General features: G+C 38.3%; 1 protein-coding gene across 1 annotated transcript in view; it reads left to right on the top strand.

Moving 5' to 3' along the window:
* Positions 1-2,826: 2,826 nt before the first annotated feature.
* Positions 2,827-11,207, top strand: part of LOC115231138 (short-chain collagen C4-like) — a 21,647-nt gene continuing 13,266 nt past the window's right edge. Inside the window, exons 1-4 of the mRNA XM_036499961.1 lie at positions 2,827-2,860; positions 3,423-3,484; positions 5,046-5,097; positions 7,867-7,941. Of these exons, the coding sequence (XP_036355854.1) occupies positions 2,827-2,860; positions 3,423-3,484; positions 5,046-5,097; positions 7,867-7,941 (223 nt within the window). The remainder of the gene's footprint in view (positions 2,861-3,422; positions 3,485-5,045; positions 5,098-7,866; positions 7,942-11,207) is intronic.

Below are 11,207 nucleotides of genomic sequence, written 5' to 3'. Positions count from 1 at the left end.
ATTTTGAAATTAAATCAGCAGTTTATATTTGCTGCTGAGAAGACATCGCGATTGCGGTAGAGAATTTTGAAAATTTAGAGCATATGGACTGGAGGCTTCTTTACCATCGCCTCGTGGACATATACTCGTCCTAGGCTTCTCTGCTGACGAGGCACGCCAGATGTAACTATATTTAATTTAATAATTCGTTTACAGGTTGTAGAAACTATGCATAGTCCAGAGATGAAAGGGGTAAACGTTTTTATTTCCCTTTCTATTTCAGAATTACAACTAATTTACGGTTTGAGTTTGGCTGCTCTTTCTAGTGAGTCGAATGTCCTATTATGGCCATTCCGTATATGGTTGAATGTATAGTATATAGTCTTTGACTATCTTTTCTTCCTCACTAGACCGCTGGTAGCAGAGAATTTTCTCCACTTTTTTGCTACCCATATATAGATATATATATTATATATATATAAATATATATATATATATATATATATTATATATTATATATATATATATATATATATAAATATAATATATTATATATATATATATATATACATATGTAGAAATATGTGTGTTTATATATATATATATATAATATGTGTGTGTGTGTGTGTGTGTGTGTGTGTGGTGTGTGTGTGTGTACTAGCAGAGATACCCGGCATTGCTGGGGATTCAAATGGCAAAGTTGGTATATAATATATTGCAGTCATTTTGAAACAGGTGATATGCGAAACTGCAACATTGACAACAAAACATTTGTAGAGTAAATGCTGGGCTAATTCGACTAAGCAACATGCTATGCGTCCGTTTGGAGTGTTTCAGGCCCTAACCTGTCATGCAATATTGGAGCTGGGGTTTGTGTGATTTTTCAACGCACCGAAAAGCTGTCAGTGGATATACTCTACTTTGCAGCAGTGTGCGCTGTGTCTAACACGACCCATCATCGGATATTTTGACACCTCACTTCGGGTTTCTTGTCCTACATCACTCATAGAGCAAATTTGGAGGAACTGTGGTTGTTCATTCGCGGTTACAAGGAAACCAATGAGGGGATAGACTTGCCCTTGAACTTTGACGTCGGCGTAAATTCATGTTTATCTATCTTCTTAGATTCACCAAACGATGTCATTTGAAATGCAGAGTTGTATTGTCTGATATTGTTCAGAAAATCGTTCGACTGGATGGAAGCGCCTTCTAGAAGATTCCTAAGAGGTTGAGATGGTAGTGTTGGCAATGATACCTGTCCGAATATGTTGTCATCTATTGCATTGTTTTAAGTTCTAAACGATAATAAATACCCTGAAGTTCTATTTATATGATGCTATTTCTATTTTTTCACAGAACCGTTTCATCTCCAAGAAATCTCTCGACGATAAACCTGATGACACACCAAGTAAGAACTAATTTTATAGCTAAAGTCATTAACCCGTGTCTCCTTAAGTCATGGTTTATAATTTCACCAACTTTGAATTAGTTCCACATTACTATCCACATGTCCACAATAGTATATACTAAGACACTTGCCTGAATTTATTTCGAAATATATTCTACTTTACAATAATTTCCTAAATAAAATGTTATTCTTATATACTATGCCATATATTGTGTGTATATGAGTATATATGCAGTGCTACGTCAATAATTGTTCCAAGACCTCTTCATCTGAGAATCATATTCCCGAGCTTCACTGCGTTTATATCTACAATTCAGCATCCTGTCCACTCTTCTGCTTCCAATCGTTTCGTGAATAGAGACCCGAAATAATGATTTTCCACTTTCCTACAGAGTGCGTATTTGTCAATCCTGCCTTGGGGTACTCGGCAGCTAACCAATTCAATGCACGTTGTTGGTGACTATCAGACGAATCAGGTAGCAGCATGTTGTCTACAAATAACAGTCGACCGATCACGTAGAGATGAATTGGGATACCTCTACCACAATCGCTGCGCATATTCAACCAGATCACAAAAAAGAATGTGAGAAGGGACACTAACAATGCACCATCAACTGAGTGAAACCTTCACGTTGAAAACTTTCGACTTTTACATAATACAATCATTTGAACATCCATATAAGTACTTTATGGCAACCAGTATTTGCCCATTAAACTCACCTTCCTGGTAAACCATCCGCAACATGCCCCAGGGCACGTGATCGTGTGCCTTTCCGTTGTTTACATCGTTTAAACCTTGGAAATATTTCAGTGTTTGCTGGAATATCTGTTTTGAACGACTATCTGGTCGGGTGCTCCGCGTCCCGGACAGTAATCTTGGGCGCGACAATTCCCCTGCATATCTTTTCCTGACATCTAGAATAGACATTTCTATAATTAGAACTCACTCTTTGGTCTCTGTTTGAAAACATTTGTAATTGTCTCCCCATATTACCATTGCCTTGGTGTTTTTTCCAGAGGTCCCATCCACCTACCATATATGTGTCACTCAGAGAATACCATCTGTATTTAAGATTTCTAAAATTTCAAGCCCAACGTGCTAATCACCAGCAGGTTTATCACTTTTAAGTGAATTGAGCTCAAATAAGCGTTCAACCGAAGAAGAACCTGCCGAAAAAATAATACAACCACGAATCCATTTCGAGGTCCAAGTTCATTCAGGCGGGTCACTCTCAACTTGGATGCAAAAGTCTCCACATTTTTGTTTCTGATCCCAGCATCCACTGCGGCTTCCAACTGTAGTCTGTAGGTCGCACTGGACTTACCAATTTCCAGTGTTCGGCAGACTGTAGGAATTTTCAGGTTTTCAGACATTTAGGTAGTGACGAGGTGACAACTCCACTTCACCTTTTACCTGAACGTTCAGAAAAGAGTGAAAGATGACCGAACTCTATCAAAAACCTCTGTCACCAAGTATTTCTATATCAGGCACCCTTATAAATATCCCTGTCTTAAAATAATATCTATACCAGAGAGAGGAGAGTGTGTATCCTGCACAGAAGGCTGCTATGACCTGTTCTTTAAGTTCTCTGCCGACATTCCTTCCAATCAATCCTTCTCACGGTTATCAGTGCCAAGGTGTGCACTGAAGTCTCCTTGCAGGACAAATGACTTTGTCCCAAATATATCTAAAGCTGAGGTGAATTTGCTTAGGAAGGATTTGTATTTGACCGCTGTTTGCTGCATATACTTACAGCAGCCACAGTGGTCCTTCATATTCAGCCTTAGTTTCAAGAAGTGAACACTCACACCTAGTAGGTTTCACTCCATAATACAATCCGAAAGCTGTGGATTGAGAGTATCCTAATCCCACCTGTGCAGACATTGCTGGCACCACAGTTGCGTAGTGGAGTTTCAAGCCTATATCCAGGTGTACGCTATCGGAGAAAGGAAATTTTGTAGAGGAGACACCGATTATATCTTACAGGCAGATTATATCTAACAATTTTGACGTTTTAATTCTCAATTATTAAAGGTTCCCTTCTTGATCTGCTTTGTTGTCCTGAGACCGTCAATATTGTGCTCCCATCAAAAACGGTAAGTCATGGATTCTTTTGTTAACATATATTTATGTCTGTATGCATGTATTTATTTAGGTATGTATGTGTGCTTGTGTGTGAATATGTGTGTATGTATTATGTATGTGTGCGTGTGAGTAAATATGTGTGTATGTATTATGTATGTGTGCGCAGTTAGAGCGCAGTTTAAGCTATCTTTTCGTGTTATAAAGGTTTATGTTCCTATAACCAGTGTTAATTTTGTAACACTTGAAAAGGCAGGATAAGAAAGTTCATTTTCGGCACTTGATGCTTTGGGAACCAGACAAAAATTGCTGCAGCTCGGCTGGCATGTATTACTCCATCCCTCCATATTCGCCAGATATTGCACCTTCGGATTTCCACATATTCAGGCCTCTGCAGAATAGTCTTAATGGTAAAAATTTTAATTGCTTGAATGACGTCAAAAGATACCTCGATGAATTCTTTGCCATGAAACCACCTCAATTCTGGAAAGAGGGTATTTTCAAGTTAAAGGAAAGATGGAGAAGCATAGTGCAACAAAATGGTTCATATTTGGTTGTTTAAAAATGCAATGGCAAGTATTTATTGGCCCTTTATATTCCTTTAAAAATCGGCACGAGCTTTCCAGGCAACCCAATATAAATACATATATATATATGTAAATATGTATACATATATATATACATATATATATATGTAAACACATACACACAAACATATGTTATATATATGTATAAACATATATATATATATATATATATCAACACACACACACATATATATATATATAAATTTTTATACACTTACATATATACATCTACATATACACACTATATTTAAGGAGTGAATAACCAGTTTATATAGCACCCGTGTACAAAATATCTAATCCTCATCCCTTTCGTATGCAGTCAATTTATAACCTACTATATATGTTCCCTAACATTTTTCTTACAAACTTTTGTGATATTCCATTGAACGCCAAAAGATATGTTGACCTTCGAGCTTCAATCCGGAATATTATTCACCAGTGCTAGAAATGCCCGACTCTTCAGTGATCATGATGGATAACTATACTAAATAATATCAAGGCAATTGAGCTTTTACATCAATTCAAACTACTTTTAAATATTGCATCATATTGCCTTGACAGATTCCCCTAAGGACGCAGTGGAATAGTCCTACAGCGGATTAGGACGCCGTACATGAAAGGTTGGCTTCGGGCTTTCTTGTACGTCAGCAGAATGCGCAAGTCTAACGTTTCTAGTCATCTTCAAACTACCAGCGATTTTAGATAGCAAAATTAGTCTACTCTTGACAATGTACAGGGATATTAGCTGTTTATGTATGTAATGTGTATGCTTTGCCATATACAAGCATGAAATAATGAAATACCAGATTCACAGAAAGGCATGCAGTTCCAGCAAACCTCCAAGATGTAACACGATATAATAGATTTGGTAGAATGGACAATGTCGACGTCACCCACATCTTCATAAAATGCTGTCCGAAAATGTTGTCATGTATTGCATTCTTTTTTCAGTTCTAAACGATAATAAATACTCTCTATTTTTCCACAGAACCGTGTCATCTCCAAGAAATCTTGCGACGATAAACCTGATGACACCCCAAGTAAGAACTAATTTTATATTGTATAAGACAATAACTTTGAAGAAATGTTCAGGAATGAGATTAAATATTATAAAGTATCCAACTTCCAGTTCTACAGTGTTTAGCTAAATTCATTCACCCGTGTCTCCTTAACGATTTATAATTTCACCAAAGCTGAATTGTCTCTACATCACTATTCATATTTCTTCAGTAATATATACTAAGATACAAGTCAAAATTTCTTTTAAAATACATTTTTCTTTGCAATAATTTCCTTAATAAAATGTTACTCTGTTATACTATGACATTAATTGTGTGTATATGAGTGTGTGTGTGTGTTGTGTGTGTGTGTGTGTGTGGTGTGTGTGTGTGTGTGTGTGTGCAGCGCTACGTCGATAAGTGTACCAACTATTGTTCGTCTGAGAATCGAATGCCCGACCTAGCGCATCAATGCGTTTATATCTAGAAGTTAGCAATCTGTGTCTCAGTCTTGTGCTTCAATCACTCGTGAATAGATTCCCGAAGTAACGATGTTCCACTTTCCTGCAGAGTGTGTGTTAGTCATCCCTGCCTTGGAGCACTCGGCAGCCAACCCATTCAATGCATGTCGAAAGTGAACATGACATGAGTCAGATAGCAGCATGTCGTCTGCAAATAGCAGTCGACCGACCCCTTACAGACGAAATGAGATACTTCTACTAAAATGGCTGAGCCATGCTCAACCAGATCATAAGAAATGTGAGAAGAAGCACTAACAATGCGCTCTGCTATTGAAGTCCAAACTCCACGTTGAAAACATTCGGCTTTTGCAGAAATTCAAACATTTGGACATCCGTACAAATATTTTACGTTTAAAAAGTATTTGCCCATTGAACTCGGCTTCCTGGTAACCATACGCACATGCCCCACGGCACGTGGTCTACAGCGTATTCCCCTTGGAATTATTTCAACGTTTTCTCGAAGATCTGCCTTTGAACGAATATCTGGTCGGGTGTACTGTATCCAGGACAGTAATCTTGGGCGCGACCATTTCCCTACGTAATATTTCTAGACATGTAGTGTAGACTTTGTCTAAAAAAAATCTGTGATTATTACCCCGGATTGACATTGCCCTCGTGTTTTCCCTGAGACCCATTCCACCTAGCATACATGGGTCACTCAGAGAATACCCTGAGTATTTAAGGGTTTTAAATTATCAAGACGACGTATTTATTTCTCTCCAGCAGCTTTATCACTTTCAGTGACTTTAGTTCGACAAAATAATACAATCACTAATCGATTTCGATGCCCAAGTTTATTCATATGGGTCTCTCTCAATTTGGATGCAATATTATCCACAATTTTTTTTCTTATTCCATCATCCACAACTACTATCAACTTTATTCTGTAGGTCGCACTGGACTTACCAAATCACTAGGTTCTCCCAACTGTAGGCATCTTCCGGTTTCAGACATCTTGGTAGTGATCAGTTGACAACTCTCCCCACTCCTTTTACCCGAACGTCCAGCACAGACTCAAAGATGACTGAGACGACAACAACATCTATCAAGAACTTCTGTCACTAAGCATTTCTATTCCAAGTACCCTTATAAACAATCCTGTCTTAAAACGATAACTATATCATAGAGAGTCCGTTTCCTACCAGAAGACTAGTATGGCCACCACATTAAGGTGTGTGACGCCATTCCACCCAATCAATACTTCTTGCGGTTATCAGCGCCAAAGTGTTCACGGAAGTCTCCTTGTAAGACAAATGACTTTACCCCAAATATATCCAAAGCTGCAGTGACTTTGTTAAGGAAGCATTTGTATTTGGCCTCGCTATTGGATGCATTTACTTCCAGCAGCTACACCACTCCTTCATTCTGCTTGAGCTTCAGGAGGTATCCCTTAATACCTAGTGAGATTCACTCCATAATCCAATCCGAAAGCCAGGGATTGTGAGCCTCCCATTTCCGCCTGTGCAGACATAGTTGGCACCACACATGCACGGTGGAGTTTCCAACCTACTTCCAAGTGTGCGCCTCCGAAGCAATGAAGCTTTCTTGAGGAGACGCCGATTATATATAACAGGCACGTCTTGTCTCGTCCGGTTTTGACAGTCTAATTCTCAATAATGAACGGCTGATCCCTTCTGGACCTGCTTCGGAGTCCTGGAACACGCATATTTTGTATTCCCTCCCCATGCTTCCCAGATTAAGTTGGGTGGAGACCGCAGTATATTTCCCAAATGGACTACTCTATCCAAGATCCGAACGCAACTGCTGTTATCCCTCTCGATGGATGACGCGGTATGGCTATTCTTTCGAGCCCTTTGCATATTGTTGCTATGATGGCCTGATTCGCGCCAAATACGAAGCTGATATTGTTAATTGACCAATCAGGTGCCAAGAATTGATAATATGGCCCACATATCTATAAAAGAAGAACTTTATTATTATTATGGTCACAAATATATATACTCACATCCAAGTTCAACTACAAAACAAACATCCGTTCTTAAGGGAGACAAATACACATTCTCATATTCTGAGATTAATCTCTCAATTCGTTGACATCACGTCAACAACAGGCTCAATAGACAAAAGACTAATTTTCTTCGTTCTTAAAATTTATTCTTAGCGAATCATTTACTTCTTTCATTCTGATTTTCATTCATTCACTCATTCTTTTTCTCTTAAATTCTAAATTTCTCTCCTCTCTATCAATTCCTTCCAGCCAACAACTTCCTTTGTATAGGATTCAAAAATTCTTTCTTTTAAACTAAATTGTTTCATTTTAATTTCACAGAACCCGGTCTCGGATCATTGTATACCCGGTGGGGCAGAACAAGTTGTCCTCCTAATTCAAGCCTTGTATATGACGGTTAGTGTAAACTATACTTCTATCCTCTCTCTTCTCTGTTTCTCTTTCTCTTCTTCTCTTTTTATTCCTCTCATTTTCTCTTTGTGTCGTTCCTCTCTCTCCCCTCTCTCTCACGCACACGCACACACACTCAAGCAATCATGTAACAGTTCAGATTTGAAACGATACCTAGAGACCCTATAGAGACTGCACGAGTCTGCTTACTCCTTTGTAGGTATTTGGCCAAATCAGAATATTATATGTTGTGTACTAAAGACCAAGTGAAAAGGATGTTGTCTAACTACAGAATATAGATATCTCTCCGTTAATTACAAAGATGGACTAAACTGAAAACCACCATGGCGATCAAGAATTTCAGGCTGACCAGCTTTCGATTGTAGATATCAAATACCTATTTCTTTACTACCTACAAGGGGCTAAACACAGAGAGGACAAACAAGGACAGACGAACGGATTAAGTCGATTACATCGACCCCAGTGCGTAACTGGTACTTAATTTATCGACCCCGAAAGGATGAAGGCGAAGTCGACCTCGGCGAATTTGAACTCAGAACGTAAAGACAGACGAAATACCGCTAAGCCCGGCGTGCTAACGTTTCTGCAAGCTCCCGAGGCTGCTAACTGGTGATCAAGTGTACTGGCTACGGATGGTGGTATTGTACGTGAGTGACCAGAGCTGAAAAGTGGTCACTTGAATATCATTAACTAGAGTGCCCAGTGATGGTCGGTGTGCGCTAAATTGAATAGAGTCTATTAGAATTGATGACAGTGACAATAAATGGTTAATGAAATGAACGCACAATGTAGAATGAGGACTGGACAAGCCACACACTGTAACTGATGGAAAAAGCTAAGGACTTTATTCATTAAGTAAAATATAGAGAGTCTAAATATTAGTGAGAGATCAAAACAGAGTACAGAATGCACTTCTATTCTTCTTCTCGCCTCACCGAAATCGTCTTATCGCTAAAACCTTGCTGTTTTCATGCACCACATCACCTCATTAATTATCCAGGATATCTTTGTAAGGTAATTTCGAACTTGCAATTCAAAACTGCTGCTTCCAACGGTTTCCCCAATCACCTCACATTTCCTAAAAATGCTCTGAATCTGCTCTCTATATAAACCTACACGTATCCTTTATCGGTCGCCCACTCCGCCGTCCATTCATCTTAAGCACTACGCCATCACTGAACCTCACAATTTTTCCTCCCACCTCGTTCTGTGTATTGCATGAAAAAAAGTCTGTGTGATCATAACGTCTGTGTAAGCCTGATTCGTCCGAGTCTAAACGAGAGGTTTAGCCACTGACTCTCGTATGATCGACTAAACAACATTTCATCGACGTTACCCACCACTTCTCTGCATCTCGTCGTCTCCCGTATTGTCTACTCAAACCTCCTACAATTCCACCACCACCAAAAATCCCCGTTCACACGTGAACATCTTTTTAATTTCGGATAAACACGAGTGCATGCGTTATAAAATATCTCCATCTATTGACATCCACCGAAAACACCTACCCCATGCAAACATACATAATAATCCCGTGGCAACCACAAATACTTACCCGTAAACACAAAACATATATATATATATATATATATATATATATATATATATATATATTATATATATATATATATATTATATATAACAATTGCAGCGTGGAAGGTGTTTGTAAGCCATTTAAGAAACACCCAAAAGCCGTTCGATTCACTTCAACATTTTAGTTTAGTTGTCAAAATATTTTCGTCACTAAAATCCGCGACCTGTTCACTGGCAAAAATCCGTGCTGCATATGATGAGAAGGCAAAATGCACAGCTACGATCTGAAGCATTCAGCAACACACCAGCTTACACTCACATAAACACTAACACACACACACCACATTCACATTTCGTTCACACGCGACTAAACATGACTTCTTAAGTGAAAAATTGTAATGAATGCTTCCGGTATTTCATATATAATTTTGCTTAATATGTTTTTTACTTGATTTATTCTTACCAATTCTAGGAGTGGTTGGTGGACAATATTATGACCACTCAGGTGGCGGAAGTAATCTCTTGTGTCTACCCAACGATCCCATTTGGGCCAATTATACGACAGGAGATAAAAAAAAGTGGTTACATTTATGGCAGTGAATATCAATTAGATTTATACCCAACTAATAAACTCTTTTCTTTTGCTAACGCTGAATCAATTCATGAGCACAACGTTCCGTGCGCTGTCTGTTTGACACGACAACCTGCTGTTGTTATGATGTTACCAGCCAGGACAAAGTGTTACCCTGGTTGGACAGCTGAGTATTCGGGATATTTGATGACCGAGTATTATAAGCATAAGGGCAGACATGAGTATGTGTGTGTGGACTACGCACCAGAAGCTGATCCAGCAGGTTACAGAAACGAAAATGGAGCGCTATTATAATTCGTTCAGCTGCTTGTGGTTCATTGCCATGTCCACCGTATGTCAATGGTCGAGAATTAACCTGCGTTGTGTGCAGTAAATATTGAATAGAATTTACATTCGTTTCTATATGAAATTTATGTCGGCGAATTATAAAATATAATATAATAAAGCAACATATACGTTTCTTCTAATTGTGTTTCGCAATATTTTATCCAACTAATATATGTCGTTAAATAAATTGCTGCTACAAGTTTTCAGAAAATATTCAAAACGAAACAACAGAGACGTCATAGAATGTGACAAATAGCTTAACAGAACGATGTAATCCTCGGGGAATGATTCAAGAATACATTGTATGAGGTTCAGTTTATCAAATTTAAACGTTGAAATAAAATTATGATTCGTTTAAATGTGTGTTGTATTCCGTCTTAAAATGAAAACAATCCCCAAAAGAAACACCTCCGTACAAATATATCACCCTTTCATGATCAATCTTCAGAAAACACGATTAAAGCTTATAACTAACATCACTAAATCATGATGGTTTAATAAGAAAAATACTCCCATACGAATCATTGTAACTACAATTGATGCGATGAAAGCTCTGCAATCCAATCGCGGATATTACCAAATAAAGGATATTTGATATCCACTGAAGAAATACCACAAAATGTTGACTACCTAACTAATTGTCAGGTTACTAACACATTGAAGCGTTCACGAAACAGTTTCGACAAGGGTACAAGTACACGTCCCACGATGAACTATTTTCAACCTACATTCACATATTCCCGCTTTTCTTCAAAAAACACACACACACAGCCTTGCATCACATTACACACGCAGCCTC

This window comes from Octopus sinensis, unplaced genomic scaffold (assembly GCF_006345805.1).
Source record: "Octopus sinensis unplaced genomic scaffold, ASM634580v1 Contig17536, whole genome shotgun sequence".
Taxonomy (NCBI): Eukaryota; Metazoa; Mollusca; class Cephalopoda; order Octopoda; family Octopodidae; genus Octopus; species Octopus sinensis.
The sequence above is the reverse complement of the archived record's forward strand: the minus strand, read 5'-3'. Positions and strand labels throughout refer to the sequence as shown.